Genomic DNA, 23106 nt, shown 5'->3' with positions numbered 1-23106 from the left:
ATGTTTGAACTAGGAGTCTAGTGGATGATCGCAGTGGTCGGGTGCTGGTGTAGGGGCTGATAATATTTTTTAGTGCAGGTGTATTTTCTGGTTGTTAAAGGACTTTATGTGCCACTATTAGCTGGTTGAACTGCAGTAGGCTAGGCAGTTCAAGCCATCCTAGGCGATTTAGGTTGTGACAGTGGTGTGTCCGGTAGCAAATCTGGCAATGTGGTTATAGCAGGATGATAGTTTATTAAGATCTGTTTTGTTTAAGTTGGAGAATAGAGGTGAGGCGTAGAGAAGAGTTGATAGTAGATGGGAACGGGCAATTGCAGTTCTAGCAAGTGGGGTATGGAAAGGTTTGATTCTGTAGAGAGAGCCAAGTTTTTTATTAATGGTTTTGATAGCTTGATTGATATGCGCATCAAACTTCAGGTTATCAACTATGACACCCAGTAGGTTTAGTTTGGGCTTCTGGGGAGATGATAGTGCCATTGTTAGCAGTTATGTTGAAGGCTGGCAGGGGGTCCTGCATGTGGGGGAGAAGAGGAGCAACTTAGTTTTGTTGGGGTTTAGGATTAGATGTTGATTGGAGAGCCATTTTTCCACTGTATTGAAGGTAATTTGGGTTAATGTGAATAAAGTAGCTGGTGAGGTGTCAGAACAAATCAAGGTGAAGTCATCTGCATTTTTAATGCAAGTAGCATCTGGGATGACTGAATGAAGGTCGTTAATAAAGATGGAGAAAAGAAGGGGTCCTAGTATCAAGCCCTGGGGGACTCCTAATGTGATGGGTAGGCGAGATGATAGCTTGTCCTGCCATAGGACTGCCTGTTTCCTGCCCTGCAGGTAGGATTGAAACCATTGGAGTGCATGGTTGTTTAAGGAGAAAGGCCTTCAAGGTATTTATAAGCACTTTGTGGTCAACCATGTCAAAAGTCTTGGATAGATTTAGAAAGTGTGCTGAGGATAGTTTGTTATTATTGCAGTTGTGGTTAATAATGTTAAAGAAAGAGAGGAGGGCAGAAGTAGTATTGTGGTTTGGATTAAAGCCATGCTGAAAGCTGGACAACAGCTTGTTGTGTGTGAGGTAGTGCATGAGCTGTATGTGTACACACTTCTCCATAATTTTAGCTAGCGGTGACAGAATAGCTATGGGTCTAAAGTTTGACAGTTCAGTGGAACTACCTCCTTTATGGAGAGGTATGACATGGGAGATTTTCCATATAGTGGGTACAGTAGCTTCAGATATAGCTCTTTTGATCAAGATAGAGATGGGGTAGGCTATGGTGTCAGCAGCCTTTTGCAGATAGCCTGCTAGGAGGAGGTCGGCAGCCAGGGTGGTGGGTCTTAGTTTCTTAGGTAGGGCATGAATAAGTTGAGTAGGAACAGGTTGGAAGATAAAGTATGTTTGGGTACTGGGTGTGGCTACATTAGAATTAGAGCCATTGGGAGATTGTTGACTGGCTAGAGACTGGATAGCCTCTGTGAAGAAGCTGTTGAAGTTATTAGCAATGTCTACTGGGGGGTTTTGTTGGGAAGCTGAGAGGGGTGGAGTGGCGGTTTGGCCTGGGTGGAGTAGTTTGTTTATTCCTGCCCAGCACTTTTGAGGTTTGTTTTGGGGTTTTTGCAGTAGATGGTAGTAGTGGTTCTTTTTGTCTAAGGTTATGGATTTTTTGGTGTCATTCCTTAGCTGTCTGAATCTTAGTTGATCAAGTGGGGCTTTTGTTTTCGGTAGGTGGCCCATGCTTTGTTTCTGAGTGAAATTTTGGTTTTGGTATCTTTAGAAAGCCATGGTGCAATATTAACTTTGGTTCTAATAGAGCAGCTGGGAGCATGGGAGTTAAGAATAGCAAGGAATTTGATGTTAAAGTATGCTACTGCTTCATCTAGGGGGAGACTTTTTAGTACTGACCAGTTGCATGCCTTAAGTTCATTTTGAAACTTGGTGAGAATAAAATTTTTGTTGTTTCTTAATGTTCTATAGGTGGGTTGGTAGGAGCAGTCTACTTTGAGCTTGATTACACAGGTGAGATAGTGGTCACTTAGGTCATCAGGCAAGGTGCCTGATTTATAAGATTGAAGATGGGTACTGACAAGTATCCAGTCTAGGGTATTTTATTTGTTATTGGGTTTTCCTGTCCTGGTGGGGGAGGTTATGATTTGAATAAATCCATAGAGGTTTATGTGGGTTGTGGGGGTTTCACAAGAGCAAGTGTTCCAGTCAATATTGAAATCCCCAAGAACAATTGTTTCTTGGGGGTGGTTATTGGATAACCAATATAAGAAGTCTTCTAAGGTTTCTGTGTTCCTCCCTGGGGGGAATGTAGACACAGACAATGTTTACATTTTTATTTTTGTTAATTTGTAGTTTTGACATAAGAATTTCAGCATTATTGAACTGGGGTGGTTGTTGGGTGTCTATGCTGACATATAGGGTAGACTTGTAAAGTATGGCTACCCCACCACCCTTTCTGTTTGTACTGTCTAGTCGAAACATACTATACCCTGGTGGCAGAATCTCATGGTCCTTGGTGGCAGGCTTCAGCCACGTTTCTGTTGGGCATAATATATCTGGGGAATGAACAGCTAAGAGGGCATGCAGGTGCTGAGTTTTGTTATTTATGCTCCTAATGTTTAGATGGCAGGCCAGCAGTGAGCTAGGAGGTCTATTTGTTGGAGCTATGGTGATAGGGGATATAGTAGGGGGATTAGGGCCAACAGGTGGGGATGGACCAGGGTTTGGGTGGATGTCGCCATCCTTTGTGAGGGTGTAGTGTATCCTGAGTATGAGTTTTAAGATTTTGAATAAAGTTTTGTAAGTGTCTAGTTTTATGACTAATGTAACTAGGTCTAGTAAAATGGTAGTATTTAGGGGTTAAGGAGGTAAGCATGAGGGGAGTGAGTAAGGGTGCATTATTATCTGTTGTAGATGGGATGGATGTTTGGAATTTAGGGTAGTGGAAACCTGGGTGATCCTGATATTTGTAGGCTGTTAGGAGATATGGGATGAATAAAAGAGGTAGAAGTAGAGTTAATAAGACTATTTTGGGTGATAGCATACCTACTGAATGGTACTTGACACTTGGGCAAAAGGAATAGTAGAATTGGAGGACTGGTGGTATCAGGTTGAGAGTGGTGCTGTTGAGTGACAAGTTGTTACTGATTGTTTTAAAAAAGTGGGGTGTAGTCTAGTACCAGTAAATGTAGCAGCACCAGGGGTGGGAGGTATTTGGGGGCAGGGTGGGGTGCAAAGTAAGCCCGAGCGAAGCAGGGATGAACCAATGCCTGTACTAAGTTGTAGCAGTTTAACCTGTTTGAGGAAAGGGGGGGGGCAAGAGAAGGCAGTAGGAGTGGTTAGAGGAATACCTTGATTGACTGACACCACACCAGAGGTAAGTTGAATGTAAGGGCCTACAATCTTCACTCAGCACTGTAATGTTACTTGCACTCAGCACTTTAATTTTACTTATGTTTAGCAGGAAAGACAGACCAACAGTATACAATTCTGCGGATTATTACAAGGGTTACTTGTTCAAATGTCAGACAAGTAAGTAAAACTTTCAACAGGAATCTATGTCTTCAGTGTTAGAAGGCCAGAAAGGTATAATGTATACCTGTAAAAAGTAGGGTCAGAGACACAAATGTAAGAGTCCGTGCACTTTAGTTACAGAGGAAGGAGGCAAACACTCAAGTAGAAAAGAGCCCTATGGCTGACCAAAATGGTGACTTGCTTAATTAAACAACACTGCAAGAGAAAGCTTAACAAATTATTTTGTGTGTGTGTAACCAACTCTGATTAATTGCTGGGAGAAACAATTTTTGTTGTGTTTTCCAATTGCAATCTTGTAGGCACCGTTATTCAGGAGCTGCAGTTTGTTAGTGTAGGTAAATGTGAAGTTCAACTAAGAAAAGAGAAAAGCAGAGAATGACACCAGGAACTAAGCCACTCATTAAAGTCAATCACCTTTTGTTCATATTGTGGCATCATCCATGGAGAAGGTAAAATGCTGCTCAGTGTTAGACTCATACCAGCCTGAGACACATATTCTGAGAGTTGCATGATGTTTCTCTTCATATAATCTATTCTTATAACATCCATGTTTAATCATGTGTATGTTTATTTTATCCACTTTTTTATATATTCAAAAAATCTTCTTTACATAGTTTTCCCCATAAGCTTTTTTATTCTTTTACATTTCAGAAACACATGTTCCATAGTTTATTCTTCCTGACAATGAAAACATATTCTGTCAAGTTTTATATGGAATGATTTCTTTTACTGGTAATTTATCTATACCCATCTCCACAAGAAATCTTGACATTCTACTTTCTGATTACACTGTTTAATTCTTATTTTTAGAGATTTAATTTGTTCATCTGTTTGATTATCCCTTAGTTTTACATAGCTGTGTGATGTTCTTCATGTTTCACTGTTGCAGTCATCACATTTGGGTTATCTGCTTGCAGTAGCCCTCAGTCGGCCTGATTATCAAAGTCTTAGGTCCTGCATCGGTTGCTGATCATCTTCCATGATGTCAGGTAGTCAGGGGTATAAAGCATGCAGTCAACGCCATTGCATCAGTCTTTTTTACCGTGCGGTGCCCGAAGCAGAAGCAGTTCGCAAGTGCCAGTCGGCCGACTCCTGAAATTTTCGTTTTTGAGTTTCAGAACCAAAGTCTTCAACTAAAGCTAAGTACCCCATTGGAGAAACTTTTTCTTGCTCTAAACCGATGTCAGTAAAAGTCAATAATTGTATTTCTTGTGGAAAGCAAATACCTCTTAAAGATTTTCATTCGTACTGTATTCCTTGCCTAGGCCCTGACCACGATGTACCTCGCTGTCGGTTTTGTGCCTTTAAACAACAAACTATTTGTCATCGGTATATTTACACTTCTAAATATTTTGGTACTTGGTTCAATTACCCAGATACGGCTTTGGTAAGCCACCCAACTACCGACATTCCGAAAAAAATCAAAGATAAAGACAGACAGACCGCCTAAGTCCAAAGCTGCCAATGACGCTTCTCCTAAGCTAGTCGCCAGTTCGCCAGTACTCCGTGAGGTGCTTTTGCAGCCCCTGATACCCGCTACTTCAGATACACAGTCCTCTACTGAGACCCATTCGGAGTCCGGTATGCCGCGAGATGCTTCAACTGTGGAACCTGCGGATGTCTTTACCTTGGATGGGTAAGAAGCCGCTGTGCAGGCACCGGCTCCTGAGGGTGTATTCAGGCCTACTGACTTGCATATTAAACCGATGCCATCTTCTTCTTCAAGGCCTAAAACTCGATCCATGCCTAGAAAACCGACACCCAGACCACATGGTCAGGCCTCTATGCCTAAGAAACAAATGATAAGAATGGCTGAAGACCTTATTACTTTAATTAGGGGAAGCCAACCTTCCCCCTCTAAAAGACCTAGGACAGAATTTGCTTATGATGCTTCTGATCAGGATTCTGAAATTTCTGTTTCCTCTGATGACCAGGATTTACCCTTATCTATCTATGAGGATTCTGATGCTGAGGACTATTCCCTCTGCTTCCCCTCCAGAGGATTTCTCTTTTGGTGAAACCTTGCATACTCTTAGAAAGCCTTTTCACTGGGAAAGCCAGGATTACTCTGATTCTAAAAAGAGGGCTTAGGGATTTCTTACTCCTGCCCTAACACAGGCCTTTAGCTATCCCCCTGTACTGGACATTGTTGATGATACCTTTTCGGATTCTAGGTTGGCCACTGATTCCTTACCTCCTGCTCCTAGAAAACCAGATAGATATTACAGGGTTCCTGACTCTCACAAGTTCCTATTTAAAAATCCTACTGCGGATCCTGAGAACATTTCACAGGGACCCAAGGGCATTAAGGCTACTACTGCCAAAAATGCTACCCCCTCTGATAGAGATTCCAGGGCGCTCGATAGATGGGGTAAGAAGAAGGTATACACTTCGGCAACCTTGGCCATTAGGGCCTTAAACTGCCAGTTTCATATGTTAAAGTATCTGCAGCATGTTATTGGATTGCTTAAACAGAAAATTATGTTAATTCCTGACTGTATTGAAAATAAGGATTTACAGGATTTAATGCATTCTGCTGAACAAGTTGGAAAAAATACTTTACAATGTGGTTTTGATTCACTAGAGGCATCTTGCAGGGCTGCTGTCACTGGGTCTGTACTTAGAAGGCATGCTTGGCTTAAGGAGCAATCTTTGCCAGATCATGTTAAAGATAAATTGCTGGATGCTCCCTTAAATCAGGACCACCTGTTTGGCAACAAAGCAGAATAAGTACATAAAAAGATGGAGGAAAAAGCTAAATCTATGCAAACTGTTAAAGATTTCTTGCAAGTACAGCCTCCAAGATTTAGTAGACATTGGCCCTCTAAGAATTGGTCCTTTCCTGCCTCTTCCAGGCCTTCTCAGTCCAAACCCAGAACCAGCAGAACACCCAGGCTTCAGTGCCAGGGTACGCACAGGACTAAGCAGTGGGGGGCTCCCACTTCCAAAGCAGGGAGTAGTAAGACTCCCCCCTATGGTAAATTGTCTCAATGACTTAACTTTAAAACTGCCAAGCCCTTCTCAACTGACTGCTCCTTTAGGGGGAAAGATTGCTCTGCTGGCAAAAAACTGGGAACTCATTACCCAGGACAAATGGGTTTTAAATATAGTTTCCCAAGGATACAGATTCCACTTCCACACTTTACTAACCCCAAACGGTTGGCCAGATCTACCCCCAAATCAGTGGGCAGAGGCTCAAAAGCAAGTTCTTTCTCTCTTAATATAAGGACTATTCATACTGTCCCAGAAGAAGAAAGGGGACAAGGTTTCTACTCAAGACTTTTCCTGGTGCCCAGAAAAGAACTCCTGGCATCCAGTCCTGGACCTCTCTATCCTTAACACTTTTTTTGGTGATCCCAAAATTCAAGATGCTAACTCTTCACCAGTTGCTTCCTATGCTAGGCAAGGATGCCTGGTTGGCAACACTGGATTTAAAGGAAGCCTACCTGCACATCCCAGTCAGGGAATCTTTTAGAAGATACCTACACTTCAAAGCAGGCTTCATGCACTATCATTTTTCTGCACTGCCCTTTGGCTTATCTACTGCGCCCAGGGTATTCACAAAGTGCCTAGCTCCAGTCATTGCATTTTGCAGGTAAAGAAATATTCAAATATACCCATACCTGGACGATTATCTAATTCAGGCAGAAAGCCAGGACATACTATTGAATCATTTGGCGTTTGTACAAAAAGTGCTAACTTCTCTGGGGTACACCATAAACGAAAATAAATCACATCTTGTACCCTGCCAACAAATTGTATTCCTGGGAGCAAGCTTGAACACAACTTCCCAGATGGCTTTCCTCACACCAGAGAAACAAGTTCATTTGAGAGCCTACTTCAAACTAATGGCCACAAAAACCCTGCTATCTGCAAGACAAATACTGCAAGCCTTGGGATTCGTGGCCTCCTGCATTCTCCTAATTCCATATGCAAGACTGCATATGAGGAAACTACAATGGTGTCTAAAAAGCCTATGGTGTCAACATTCTCAGGATCTAGAAGCAATGATTCCTATCATACCTTGCCTACAGATAGAGTTCCTTTGGTGGGCAGAGGCCTGCCACCAAAACAAAGGACTGCCATTCACTCTACCCCCTGCTGCCCAAACCCTAACAACAGATGCATCAGACTATGCATGGGGGGCTCACTTGGCAGGGAGGTGCATTCAGGGCAAATGGAACCCAAGTCAAATGCACCTGCATATCAATCAAAAATAAATGTTAGCTGTACAGAATGCTGTGACAGCCTTCAAGGACCACATTCTTCCAGGACAATTAATAGTAAAGATGGACTACACCACTGTTATGTGGTACATAAACAAGCAGGGGGGCACCCACTCATACCCTCTCTGCACACTAGCCATGGCTCTGTGGAACACAGCCTTGAGCTACCAAGTGAACCTACAGGCTCAATTCCTGCCAGGAAAGCTAAATACACTGGCAGATGAACTAAGCAGAAATCTCATGGACCCACATGAGTGGAAACTGGCACCAAAGACATTCAACATGTTGATAAACAAATGGGGGTGCCCAGATATAGACCTGTTTACCTCCCCCCAGAACTACCAATTGGAAAAATTCTGCACAAGGACTCCCCACAAGCAAGCTTGGAAAGTGGATGCCCTGTCCTTCACCTGGAAAAATCTATCAGTTTATGCCTTTCCCTCCTCTGCCTCTCCTCTCCAAGGTACTACTAAAGATCAAACAGGACAAACCAAGGACGATACTGATTGCACCAGACTGGCCACGCCAACACTGGTACCCCCTCTTGCGCAGTGTGTCACTGCTGGTACCATGGCACCTGCCTCAGATCCCTGCCCTGCTGTCCCAGCAGGAGGGCCAGATTCTGCACCCTCAGCTTCAAACTCTGAACTTGGTAGCCTGGCTAATTACCTGACCTCTCCGTTACCATCCCTCAGTAAACAAGTGTTGGATGCCATTCATGAGGCAAGGAGGCCTAGTACGAGAAAATCTTATGCTGAAAAATGGAAAAGATTCTGTTCCTGGAACCAAACTAAGGGGATTGGCACAGCAGCACCATATTTACCTCAGATTCTTCAATACGTAACTGTGATGCTTCACAAGAGCCTTTTCTTTTCCTCCATCAAAATTTATACCTCAGCCATTTCAGCTCATTACAACACAGAACCACCCCTCTTCTTTCATCCACTGCTCAAGCAGTTCCTCAGAGGGGCTAAAAACCTAAGACCACCCAGGAGAGCCCCAACTCCAGCCTGGGACCTTAATTTTGTTTTGGAAAAACTCACTCTACCTCCTTTTGAGCCAGCTGCAAATGCAGAGTTGAAATTCCTTTCTTGGAAAACAGCCTTCCTTTTAGCCATCACTTCAGCAAGAAGGGTGTCTGAATTACAGGCCCTTATGGCAGTGGAGCCTTTCATCACCTTTCATGTGGACAGGGTGTCCCTCAGGACCAATCCCTCTTCATGCCCAAGGTAGTATCCAGTGTGGCTCTTAATCACTCCATTCATTTACCAACCTTCTTTTGTAATCCACAGAAGAAAGAGGAACATGTACTGCACTCCTTAGATGTGCACTGACAACTTAGATTTTACTTGGACAGGACTAAACCTCTCAGGAAATCTGACCAGCTGCTGGTGGCATTTGCTGCAGGGGCAGAGGGGAAGGCCATTTCAAAGAAAACCATTTCTAAATGGATAGGCCATTGCATTAATTTCTGCTATAAGCACCATGGAAAACATATCCCACAGGGGATAAGACCACATTCAGCCAGGGCTGCATATACCTCTACAGCCTTTCTCAGAGGTGTCCCTACCAGGGACATCCTAGAAGCTGCTACTTGGAGTTCTGTACATACCTTCACCAAGCATTACCATTTACCAATTTTCTCTAAATCCAGAGCTGGCTTTGCCACTGCAGTATTGCAGGGCCTTATAGCTGGTCCTAATGCTATCTAATTTCCTCCTCCCATCCTTAGCTTTGGGAATCTACCCAAATGTGATGACTGCAGCAGTGAAACACGAAGAACATAGTACAGTTGTGTACACTTACCATAAATGTAGATGTTCGAGTGTATTCACTGTTGCAGTCCTGGTTACCCTCCCTCCAGCCCCCTGACTTCTTTTGGCTATACCTCTATTCGTTTTTACTATGCTTAAAGCTTTTTGGTGTATTTGCTTTTTGTTGGAGGTGTAACCTTGTATATATATTTAATTGCTTCCCATTAGTGGGGCACCTGACATCTGAGGCAAGAAAAACTGATGTAATGGCGTCGGCTGCATGCTTTGTACCCCTGACTACCTGACATCATGGAAGATGAGACAGCAACCGACGTAGGACCCAAGACTTTAATAATCAGGCCGACTGAGGGCTACTGCAAGCAGATAACCCAAATGTGATGACTGCAACAGTTAATAAACTCGAACATCTACATTTATGGTGAGTGTACACAACTGTACTTTATCATTACAGTCTTATACCATACTATTCTATCTTTTTCAATATCATCAATTTTTATTTTCCATAAAAATATTTTTCTTGGTAATATTTTATTTCTTCATTTATGCACCGTTTTTGTCTTTTACTCTATTTTACCATACCCCAAAATTTATCATGCCTACATTTATACAGTTTTACTACTAATTTCTAATTTTCATTTATCCATTTTAACAGTTTGTACAAATTTAGTGAAGCAGTATATACCACTGGGTCAATTAAGCCTAACATCCATCTTTTTTATTTACATAGCAAACTCCTGTTTTTACTGGGTTTAATCTAGATCCCCATATAAATGAAAAATAAATATTTGCAATAATTCCTTTTCAAATACTGTTGGCAGCATAAATACACTTGTTAACTATGCTATTTTCCCATCAGTACTGAATGTGTCAAATAAGTATTTTTCTGAATAATAATTTGTATGTTCTCCAGAAAAGATGCATTTGTTTTCTTTCCTCTGTTTTTCCCAGTTTTCTACTTGCATCTTTATTCCCAAAAGTTTATACTTAACACAGACATGTCCTTCATTGTAAAATGTATACCCACAATCTTTAGTACATCACCTAAACCTTTACTTTTCTCTTTATTTAATGCCATCCCTATCATCTCTAGACATTCATTTGTGCAAATTATTATTTCTTTTATCCATTTTTTTTTTGCATTTATTATAATGTCATCTGCATATGTTAACAGAACTGGAATTCTTAACTCTTTAGGTGTACCTTGCATCTGTTTTGTAAGTTATTTCACATACTATCACATTCCTAACTCTGTTATGTACCTCCTGCCTTAACCAGTCATTTTTATATATTTTTACTTTATGCTGACGTGTATTTTCATAACTTTCTCCTTATATTATTATTACCCATAAGATTTCATGTCCATTTGTGTCAAATGCTTCCAGTCATGATTTTCACTTCTTTTTCTGTTCATAATATCAGCTACAATGTCTCTATCATTAGTAACGCTCCACACACTTTCCCGTTAGACTGTGTATGCAATCTTCAATAATATTGTCCATGTTAGTTTCAAATCCCTTTTGCATTATTATCTTATAATCATTATTATTCATTACTGTTGCTCTCCACTTTTTAATTCTCTTCTATCTTCTTTCTTCCATATGAATTGAAGTATTCCAGTACATAGTTCTTTAGACATAAAACCTTAATTTAACCAGTAATTCAAAATCTTTAAAAAATATTTTCTTGCTAGTCCATGAAATTATTGCATATTTCATACACTTTTCAGTCTGGTCCTGCAGCTGATTCTATATTTACTTTTCCTAAAACTTTATCTAGTTCATTTAAAGAAGTCTCCTTTTCCAACTCTTTACTTTCTTTTTCTGTTAACTTTTTAAAGTTTCCTGTTTTTTCACTACCTTCTTTTTTCTTTGAACATTTCTTGTACATATTATACTACACTATTCATATTTTCCCTAAATTCCTTTGATTTCTCCTTTCACATTTTTTATTTCTCTTATTACACTGCCATCTTTATTTACTAATCTGCATGAGTAACTTGGTACTTCTCTTTTTCCTTGTAAAAATATGTTTGCTTATATAACAATTTTTGTATTTTTTCTTGATTTCTTTCATAGAATTCTTTTTCTTTGTCAAGGTGCTTTCTATCATTATGTTCTAAATCTTCCAATGCATCATTATATGTTTTGTTATATTTTCTTTCTCTGATTTTCTCACATCGTATTTTCACTGTAAAACATTTTTTTACATTTTCCTTAAGTATCATCCACCATTCAGGTAATTTTTTTATAAAATGTTCTCGTAGTAATATGATCTTTCCATAACTGTGTTAATAATCTCTTTCCTTCACATTTATCCTTTTTTACTCGTTTGCCTATTTTTATATATTACTTGTTTTCTTTTATGTCTAGCCATATTACAAGATGATCAGAAAATTCTGTTTCAACTACCTCCCTGTCTCCTATGACTAAATCTTCTGATACTGTAAAATAATCTATTTCAGTTCTATACATACTCCCTTTTATAAGTCCATGGATTTTTGTCCCAAAGTTTTAACTTGCCACATCTTATAACTTCTAACATTTTTCTTATTATCATTACATTTTTTCATGCTTGCCTCTTAAATCATATTCATATTTATCACTATGTAGTCTAAAATTTGATGAAATAAGCTTTCCCTTTCTTTACAGTCAGTATAAGCATATACTATTATAATTCTATGTACTTGTTATTTCCATTTTAAATGTACAGTGGCTAATCTTTCCATTTTTGCAAAAGTTATGTCTAATATCATAACTGTATTTCTATAGAATATAGCTATTACAGAACATCTCTAATTTCCCAAATTCCAGATTATCTTTCCTCCCCGTAGATGTTCATCGTGTTACCCTGCTGCAGTCATCACACTTGGGTTATCCTGTCGTCAAGCGGTCCCGCAGTTGGCCGGAATTCCAAAGTCTTGGTCCAGCGTCGGTTGCTGTCGCCTCTTCCCTGACGTCAGTGCACCAGGGGTATATATATTGCAACCGACGCCATTTTCTCCAGTCTTTCTTGCCGCGCGGTGCCTGAAGCAGAAGCAGTTCACAAGTGCCGGTTGGCCGACTCCTGAGATTTTCGAATTCGAATTTCAGACCAAAGTCTTCTATAAAGCTAAGTACCCCATTGGAGAAACTTTTCTTGCCTCAGACCGATGTCAGAAAAAGTTAACAATTGTATTTCTTGTGGGAAGCAAATACCTCACAAGGATTTTCATTCTTATTGCATACCTTGCCTAGGCCCAGACCACGACGTCACTACTTGTCGGTTTTGTGTTAGGTTTAATCGTACTATTAAAAGACGCTTTGATTTCACACGACACTACTTCGGTAGGAAATTTAACTACACCATGCCGTCGGAGCAACTGACTACCGGCGTGCACAAAAAACGCAAGGATAAGGACAGGCAGCCCAGGCCTAAGCCAGATTCCGAGGCCTCGGCTGAGCCGGTCTCCGGTTCTCCGGTACTCAGTGAGGCTCCGACGCAGCCCCTGACTACAGCAGATCTGGAACCCGAAACCGCTACGGAATTTTTGGCGGAATGCACCAGGCCGACGCAGCCATTTAGTTCAGGCCCTTTCGACGACTTTGCTACTAAGGACGTCAGTGCTACAGAAACGCCATCGGTTTCTGAAGGCGTTTTCAGACCGACGACCCTCACCATTAAAACGTTTTCTAAGATGAAGACTCCTACTAAATCAAAAAAGACTGCACTTCAGTCTCCTGTTCAAGGCCCCATGCCTAAGAAACAGATGCTCAAAATGGCTGAAGATTTGATTTCTTTAATCAGGGGTTTCCAACCCCCTCCTGACAAAAGGCCTAGACAAGAGGAAGGTTATGCATCCTCTGAACAAGTGTCCATTTCTTCAGACTCCTCTGAGGACCAAGATTACTCCTTCTCTTCTTATGAAGATTCTGATGCTGAGGACTCTATTCCCTCAGCTTCTCCTCCTGAAGACTACTCCTTTGGGGAAACTTTACACACTATGAGGGAACATTTTCACTGGGAAGGTCAGGACTACTCTGACTTGAAGAAAAGGCTCAGAGAGTTTCTTTTACTCCCCCAACACAAACCACTTGCCATCCCACCAGTTTTAGACATTGTGGATGAGTGCCTGATTCCCACAAATTTTTTTACAAAAGCCCTGTAGCTGATCCAGAGACTATCTCCCAGGGTCCCAAGGGAACTAAGGCTTCTATGGCTAAAAACCCAGTTCCTTCTGAAAGGGATTCCAGAGCACTAGACAGGTGGGGGAAAAAGGTTTACACCTCTGCCACACTAGCTATGAGGGCACTGAATTGCCAATTTCACATGCTTAAGTATCAGCAATTCCTAATCTCTCAGTTAAAACAAAGAATAACCACTCTCCCTCAACAATCTGAATTGAAAGAAGTACAGGATCTGTTGCATGCCACTGAGCAGGTGGGCAAACATACATTACAATGTGGGTTTGATTCTCTGGAGGCCTCCTGCAGAGCAGCTGTCACTGGGTCTGTTATTCGTAGGCATGCTTGGTTAAAGGAACAAACTCTGCCTGATCATGTTCAAGCAAAACTACTAGATGCTCCCTTACAGCAGGATGTTCTTTTTGGAGTTAAAGCAGAAGTAGTTTTAAAGAAAATGGAGGATAAGGCAAAATCTATGCAGACAGTCAAAGATTTCCTACAGGTACAACCCCCTTACTTCAGCAGAAACTGGCCAACAAAAAATTGGTCCTTTCCATCTACAGACAGACCACAGAGGGGTAAATACAGACGCCCAAGGGGCAGAGGACAACCACAAGCCCAATATAAACCTCGCCAATGGGGCACTACAACACAGAAGGGAGGAGAAGACAGGTCTCAATCCACCAGAAGGCAAACTCAATGACTTGCACCTCATCTGGCAAAGCAATACTCTCTTGGCAGCCCCCTTGGGGGGAAAACTAGCACTTTTTGCAGACAACTGGCACATTGTCACAAAGGACAAATGGGTCCTAGACATAATTTTACGAGGATACAGATTCCACTTTCACACCTTGCCAATGAAAAGAGGAATGCCAAACCTGCCACAAAATCAATGGGCAGAGGCACAAAAGCAAATTACAGCTCTCATGGACATGAGAGCCATTCAACTGGTACCTACTCGAGAGCAAGGCCAAGGATTTTACTCAAGACTCTTTCTAGTTCCCAGAAAGGACAATGCCTGGAGACCAATTCTGGACCTTTCAATTCTAAACACTTACTTACAAGTACCCATATTCAAGATGCTAACACTACAGCAGCTACTTCGCATGTTGGGCAAGGAAGCATGGCTAGTAACGTTGGACCTCAAGGAGGCATACCTGCATGTCCCTATCAGACAAAGTTGCAGAAGATACCTCCGTTTCATTGCAGGTTCAACCCATTACCAATTCCCTGCACTGCCCTTTGGCTTATCTACTGCACCCAGGGTCTTCACAAAATGCCTGGCACCAGTAATTGCATACTGCAGACAAAGAGGAATTCAAATATATCCATACCTGGATGACTGCCTCATCCAAGCAGAAAGCAAAGACATTCTCTTACATCATCTGGCCTTTGTAAAGCATCGACTAAACTGCCTGGGGTACACAGTAAACGAAAAGAAGTCAAAACTAGTACCCTCACAAACAATGACATTCCTGGGTGCCAGCTTGAATACAACAGCCCAGAAGGTTTATCTTACACCAGACAAGCAACTACAACTGACTCAATATTTCAAGACAATGGCAACCAAGACCCAATTAACTGCAAGAAAAATTCTGCAGGCCTTGGGCTTCATGGCATCTTGCATACTGATAATACCATTTGCAAAGCTGCATACGAGGAAATTACAGTGGTACCTAAAAAGCATATGGTCTCAACACAGCCACAGCTTGGACACAATGATATCTCTTATTCCCTGCCTTCAACAGGAATTTCTATGGTGGTCACAGGCATGTCATTTCAACAAGGGTCAGCCTTTCACCTTGCCCCCAGCCAGACAAACTATCACAACAGATGCTTCAGATTACGCCTGGGGGGCACACATGGCAGGGCAATGCGTTCAAGGCCTATGGACTGCAGATCAAAGAAAGCTACATATAAATCAAAAAGAAATGCTAGCTGTACAGAAAGCTCTGACAGCCTTCAAGGATCTATTACATCCAGGACAACTTGCAATAAAGACGGACAACACCACAGTAATGTGGTACATAAACAAGCAAAGGGGTACACATTTCTACCCTCTATGCAGGCAAGCATTGATCTTATGGAACACAGCTCTGGCTTACCAAGTTCAGTTACAAGCTCAATTCCTGCCAGGACAGAAGAACACATTGGCAAACGACCTCAGCAGAAACATCAAGGATCCCCACGAGTGGAAACTAGATCCAAAAATATTTGCAATGATAACTCAAAAATGGGGCCTTCCAGACATAGACCTGTTTGCCAGTCCTCAAAACTATCAACTAACAAAATTTTGTACAAGGACATTTCACCATCAAGCTTGGAAAGTGGACGCACTCTCTTTCTTTTGGAAAAACCTGACAGTATATGCCTTCCCTCCATTGCCTCTCCTCACAAAGGTTCTTCTGAAAGTCAAAAAGGAGAGGCCATGACTGATTGTCATAGCCCCAGACTGGCCACACCAGCACTGGTACCCGCTATTGAGAAATATGGCCCACAGCCCACCATGGATATTGCCTCAAACCCCCCATTTGCTCACACAACAAGACAATCAGATTCTACACAGCCAGCTCAAAACTTTAAATCTGGCTGCATGGCAAATCTACCAAACATCCAACCAGCTCCTCTTTCCCAAGCAGTTCTGGATGTTATTCTGGAAGCCAGGAGGCCGAGCACCAGGAAGGCTTATTCGGACAAATGGAAAAGGTTTTGTGCCTGGAACCAAGCTAAAGGCCAAGACACAATTCAGCCTCACATGTCTCACATTCTACAGTATTTAGCTGAGATGTTGCACAAAAGACTTTCTTTTTCCTCCATTAAAATCCATGCTTCAGCTATTTCAGCTCACTACAACACGGATCCACCTTTATTTTCACATCCTCTTCTAAGGCAGTTCCTCAGAGGGGCAAAAAACATTAAACCACCCAGGAGAGCTCCTACACCGACATGGGACCTCAATTTTGTTCTGGAAAAACTAATGCTACCTCCCTTTGAACCAGCTTTTTCTGCAGATCTTCAGTTCCTGTCATGGAAGACTGCCCTGCTGCTAGCAATAACTTCAGCTAGAAGAGTCTCAGAGCTGCAGGCACTAATGGCAGTGGAACCTTTCCTCATTTTTCATCAAGACAGAATTTCTCTACGAACTAATCCTTCCTTTATGCCTAAGGTGGTTTCCAGTGTGGCTTTAAATCAAACTATCCACTTACCCACCTTCTTCCCAAATCCACAGAACAAAGGAGAGAGACTCCTGCATTCCTTGGACATTCACAGGCAACTTCGTTATTACTTGGACAAAACTAAGGCTTTCAGAAAATCTGACCAGCTCTTTGTATCGTATGCCACAGCTTCTCAAGGGAAGGCTATATCAAAACAAACCATTTCTAAATGGATAGGTCATTGCATATGTTTCTGCTATACCCATCATGGGAAACCAGTCCCTGCTACCATTAGGTCCCATTCTACCAGGGCAACTGCTACTTCTACAGCCTTTCTCAGAGGGGTTCCAACCAAGGAGATTTTAGAAGCTGCAACTTGGAGTTCAGTACACACCTTCACCAAACACTATCACTTACCTCTTTACTCTAAGACCAGGGCGGGCTTTGCCACTGCAGTTCTGCAGGGCCTTATAGCCTCCACTAACCCTCTATGATACCTCCCCCCTTCCTTAGCTTTGGGATTCAACCCAAGCGTGATGACTGCAGCAGGGTAACACGATGAACATAGTACAGTTTTGTACCTACCATAAATGTAGATGTTCGAGTGTTCACCCTGCTGCAGTCCAGGTTACCCTCCCTCCATCCCCTCTGATCTACTGGCTAAATTTACTGATGTATTTGCTTGTAAATGAAGGGATTTTGTGTTTGTGCAGAGGTTACTCCATTTGGTACTAATTTCTGACCACCTTTTTGGGGCACCTGACATCTGGGGCAAGAAAAACTGAAGAAAATGGCGTCGGTTGCAATATATATACCCCTGGCGCACTGATGTCAGGGAAGAGGCGACAGCAACCGACGCCGGACCAAGACTTTGGAATTCCGTCCGACTGCGGGACCGCCTGACTGCAGGATAACCCAAGTGTGATGACTGCAGCAGGGTGAACACTCGAACATCTACATTTATGGTAGGTACAAAACTGTACTTTTCTCTATTTCTAATTTTTTCTTTATTTGTTAAAAATCTCATGTCTTCTCATATAATTACATCTATATCACATGTATTACACCACTCCAAAATTCCCGTTCTTCTTACTATATTCTTAACGCTATTCACATTTACAGAAAGCACTCTAAAATTTTCATTTTCCCTTTCCTTAGAGTCATGGTTTCATAAGTTTATAGCTAATTACTAGACTAGCTTTCATAATAGGCCATTCTAAGCCAGACCAGTTTCCATCCCAAAGGTGAGAATCCAGCAACATAACCATTATACCAAGTTCCAATCTTTAGCTGTATGCATTCTTTTTCATCCATTGCCTTTCTTTTTTCTTTTGTACTTATCCCTTTAAATTTTCTTTTTATCAGTATAATTCTTTTTTCCCTTTACTGCCTCTCAGTTTGTCTTCTTTGTCCCTTATTTCAGAACCTTTTTCTATGTCCTCTTTATTATTTTTTCTCGTATAAGCTTTCTATTACTTCCAACATTTCTTCTCTTTGTCCATTTTCTTCCCTTTCTTTTCCTTACTGTTATTTTCATTTTTGCAATCCATCCATAAATGCCCAATTTTGTTATATTTATAACATTTCAATTCAAATTTTTGTATCATGTCCCATTTCCCCGCAAATATAACATTTTCTTTTGTCACAGTTACTTATCAAATGTCCTTTTTTCCACAAAATAAATATGTTTTGGGTTGTTAACATCATTTTACAAACCCCCTTTCCCATCCATAGTTATCATGCTTGGTATATGCATATTTTCTTTCTCTTTCCATTTTAACACAATATTACACTCTCAGCCACCAGTCCATAAAGCCCTTTTGTCATAAAGTGTTGCAATATCCAGTACTTCTTTACATAAAGCTTTCAAATGTCCTTTCAAATTCTCTCTTTCTACCTCTGTTTGAAATTGTACATGAATCTTCTTTTTTGTTTCCCTGTTAAATGGTTTTATCATACAAACAATGGGTTACAGTCTTTCTTTTTCATATTCTCCAAGAACATTTTTCTTTGACAAAAACAGTCTCAAATATAATGTTACAAAATATCTCTTTGTTAATAAGAATAAATGCTCTTACCTCATGTGCTTTTACACCCTAAGGAGCTATTAAATTGTCCCACACTTTGCACCTGTCCATTTCCTTGTCTTCTTTACTTTGAATCTTTACCACATACTTCCATTTTTTCATTTTCTTCTGCCTTCTTTTCCTCTGCAAATGTTTTCTTTTCCATCTTACCACTGTTCTTCAGGATTGCCTCTGCACCCTCCTTTTGTAGTTTCTCCATAATGTCCCCTCAGGAAATATCTCCTTCATTTTCTGTCTCATTCTTCACCACCATTTCTTTAAGTAAATCATCCTGCAACCCTCCAAACCGGAGGGGTACAATTACATATCCATCATTTGCTGACTCATCTCCATCAAACAGGTTTCTTTGAAACATTTCCTCAGAATCCTGCACACATTCTCCAGTCTTGATATTTGCTTTCTCTTTTATTTCTTTCACTACTCCATCATCTCATTCTCTCTGCATCTGCTTCTCTGTTTGTCTGGGCCATCTCTGCACCTGGGATGGAAACAGGAAGTAGTCCTCCAAAATGGTTCCCACTCACAACAATGACAAGTAGGGGAAGTTTCCTGATGCCCTGGCCAAATTTCCCCTAGTAGTATAAATATCCTCTGTCCTCCTCTGAAAAGAGGCTATTAGTATAGTGTATATTACTATAGCTAGGTCAGCAAAGGATAGATAGATAGATAGATAGATAGATAGATAGATAGATAGATAGATAGATAAAGTAGAAGTAATAATTTTAACAATGGTTTATATAATTTATATAAGCATACCACCATTTTCAGTCATTATAAAAAGTTTTATTTTTTGTTTTGTAACATTTACTCTTTGTTTTAAGAAGGGGATGATTGTAACATATTATTGGAGTCAAGGCTGACAAAATCCTCAGGTTGAGTAAAACCATTAATATCAAATGTTTCCTTAAGGCAAAACTGTTAAAGAAAAACATTTATAAGTACTAGTTGATTCATTTAATTATAGTTTTTTTTAATGTTTGATGTTTTTTAGTGTTTTATGTGTGTATAAATGTACACCAGTGCAAAAGTCCCATGGTTTTATTTTATTTCAGTAGTTGCTGATTTAGCTACATCTTTGCTAACATTTACAGGGAGTAAAGAGTGGTTGAAATTCCAGGATGCAGAATACAGGTTTTATGAACACCATGCTACATGGTATCAGGCACAACGAATTTGTTCCTGGTCCATAGCTGAGCTTGTGTCCATACACAGCCAGGCTGAACTGGGCTTCTTGGGAAAGAATCTGCAGAAGGTAAGCTAACCTTTAGGTGGGTATTAATGGGTAATACTATTTCCACTAAAATAACAGAATGTCAGTCCATTTTCTCCCATCATTTTTATTTTTACCAAAATACTAAAATGTACAGAATAATGGGTCTACCAAATTAACAGCTGAAATCAGTAAAATATTTTAGCACACATACACTTATATGTGTGTGTGTGTGTGTGTGTGTGTGTGTGTGTGTGTGTGTAGCATGCCAAGAACACTGTAATGGAGGTAGCACTTCCAATTTAAAGTACTGAACCTTTAAGTAATAGGAAATAATTTTTCAGTTGAATTTCTTGCTTTTTGTTGGAAGATGGGTTTTAACAGCTATAATGTACAAAGAAAAGAATTAGGTGCTTTTAACCACTTCCCCTAAGCAGAAGCACTCCTAGGTAAATCACTCTTAAAATAATTTGCAGCACAGCATTTGCAAATAAAAATAGCTCCTTTGCGGTTTATTTTAGTTAACCAGCTTGCTTTGTATGCTGTAATTTGGGGCTATATATTTTGTTAATGAGTGGTTACTGTCCCTGTTAATTTAGTGCAGTTATATGATGCTGATTTCATAACTAGTCTTTCTGGCTGGGAATGCAACTTTATTCCTTGTATTGAATTATTGAGAGGGATGGTTTGAAGCTTTTGCATTTTTTTGTTTGTTTTGGTGCCCCAGTGTAGAATCATCCTTTTTCTCTGCTGCCACCATCGGTTGGATGCACCTGATTACTGAAACTTTTATGTTTTAATTATTAGTATAATTACTGTGAGGTTAAAAATTGCCTCTTTTTCGTTCATTTAAAATCATTATTTAAAAACATGATTTGTAAAAGGATTGTCATACTTTTTAACTGGTTGATTTTTAGATTTTGTTTTAAAATTTCCCTTTGTGGGTTTGTAGACATATTTTTAGTTTATATTTGTATATGAAAGTATAAGTCTGTCTATACTTTTGAAGACTGTTGCAACTTCTGCCGTCATTCTGTTGCTAAAAACATCTGCCACCAAGCTTTAAAAGAAGCAGGACCATCAAAACAACTGGAAGCTGTGTAAAAAACGGAATTTCTGTATATGTAAATACTATGTATCTTTTTACCAGGGCTTGGGGGGGGGGGATTCAGGGCATTCAGGGCATATGATTCCCTTTCCTTTAAAAGCAAGTCCCTTTGTAGGTACTACAGTACAAAACTATGTATGCGGGGCTGTAGGAAAGTTGTGCTTACTGTTTAATATTTACAGACTTAATATCTCCTTCTTAAAGAAGGTAGTCGCAGAATCAGATTATCCCAAGATCTGGAGAGTGCTAGCAGTTTGATGCATGCAATTCATGCTTTAATATGTTGAGACTAGGAAATACTGCTGCAGTAACCTGGGCTTGGTGAAGAAGAAGTTTGGAATAAGAGGCCTGTGCCTTAATTGGAAGAGACAGAAATTATACTGAAAAGATTGATCTTTGAATATAACAAACTTTGTTCTTCTCAGATGAGCAAAACCTTTGTAACGCCATATTTTCAGAACCTGTCTCAGAAATATTATTCTGAGATTTGAACTACAAACCCATAAAAATACTGAAGTTGTTTTATTTTATTGTATAGTTTAAATTAACGATGAGCTCTTTTGTTCCCTCATTAGTTCTCAAGGGGCCAGGACCAACACTGGTGGACAGGACTCAATTCATATGAAAATGATGGACGATTTAGGTAGGTAAATGGTTGTATACGTCACTACATATCTAGCCAGCAGTCAGATGTTTTAAATATCAAAATGCATTTCCATTTCCTTTTTCTGGTAATTTTTTTTAAGATTTATTTATTTATTATTCGTTGAATGAAATTGTTTTCTAATATCCTAACTGGACTATGTTTAGATGGCAGTCAGGGAAAAGTTAAACTCCATATATAGAAAAGAAAGAAAACAACTAAACAAAGTCCAACAGATTAATTTAGTACCAAAAAAAGTAAATGTGATGTTAAGAAAAACTGTAAATTCAGTTTAAGAATTCAAGACACATTATATTAAAATAACCGTGACATTTGTTACTACAACATACCCAGAAATACTACTTAGCAGAGAGAACTGGACATACTAGTTAAATGTGGATGTGTCAATCAGTTATTAAAGAGAATTATACTTAACTAAAGTCACTTTTGCTAAGTTTAAGAAACATTAATTTCTGCACATAGATTAATTCACAGTAACACTGATTTGACGACATGATGTGTAGCTTTGTTGTATACATTTCATTTTTCCTTAATTTAATTTTGTGGAAGAGTAGCAAGAGTTTTTGAGGAATCACGTGTTCCATCAAAGGCCAAATGATCAAAAAATAAATTTGTAATCCAAAGTGTGCACTGAGCACAACACAACAATGAAAACTACTTCAGCTGTTGAAGGACTGCAAATCAGTATTCCACCAGTTGTTGCTTCTATAGCAACCATTGCAATGAAAAAATACAAGTACTTTAATGTAAATTAGCCAGTAGAAAGTTTCTCCCGATGACTGATCGATGGTAGAGCGAAATGGACAATGCCTGCAGTGATAGCACTGGGTGAAATGTGAAAGAGACTATAACCAGAAATGTAAATTAGCAAAGTAACCCATTTGCAATAAACATATATGGGACATGCAGCATGCAAAAATGTGGAAAATTAATATGTAACAGCCCACATCTGATAAGATATGGTGAATGTTTGTCATCTTTTATACCCTTGTCAGTGCCTCCTACTGCATACCCCAAAACTTACAACCCTTACCCTGATTTAATAACTGGAACTGAAATACCATATTCTCTCCCAGACTGAACATGTGTTTACTCCTTGTATACAGGAAGTTACAGAGTTTAACATTTTTTAAATTAATTTCTATGGTGTTTGCAATAAATGGACATAACGTGGTCACCGATTAAA

The 23106-nt window shown here is 40.1% G+C and overlaps 1 protein-coding gene across 1 annotated transcript in view; it reads left to right on the top strand.

Annotated features, from left to right (window-relative positions):
* MRC2 (mannose receptor C type 2) overlaps nt 1–23106 on the top strand; it is a 1890380-nt gene that overhangs the window by 1445523 nt on the left and 421751 nt on the right. The window contains exons 17-18 of the mRNA XM_044055215.1: nt 20030–20190; nt 21832–21899. Of these exons, the coding sequence (XP_043911150.1) occupies nt 20030–20190; nt 21832–21899 (229 nt within the window). The remainder of the gene's footprint in view (nt 1–20029; nt 20191–21831; nt 21900–23106) is intronic.

Source organism: Protopterus annectens, chromosome 13.part0 (genome assembly GCF_019279795.1).
Source record: "Protopterus annectens isolate FY-2018-M chromosome 13.part0, PAN1.0, whole genome shotgun sequence".
Taxonomy (NCBI): Eukaryota; Metazoa; Chordata; order Ceratodontiformes; family Protopteridae; genus Protopterus; species Protopterus annectens.
The sequence above is the reverse complement of the archived record's forward strand: the minus strand, read 5'-3'. Positions and strand labels throughout refer to the sequence as shown.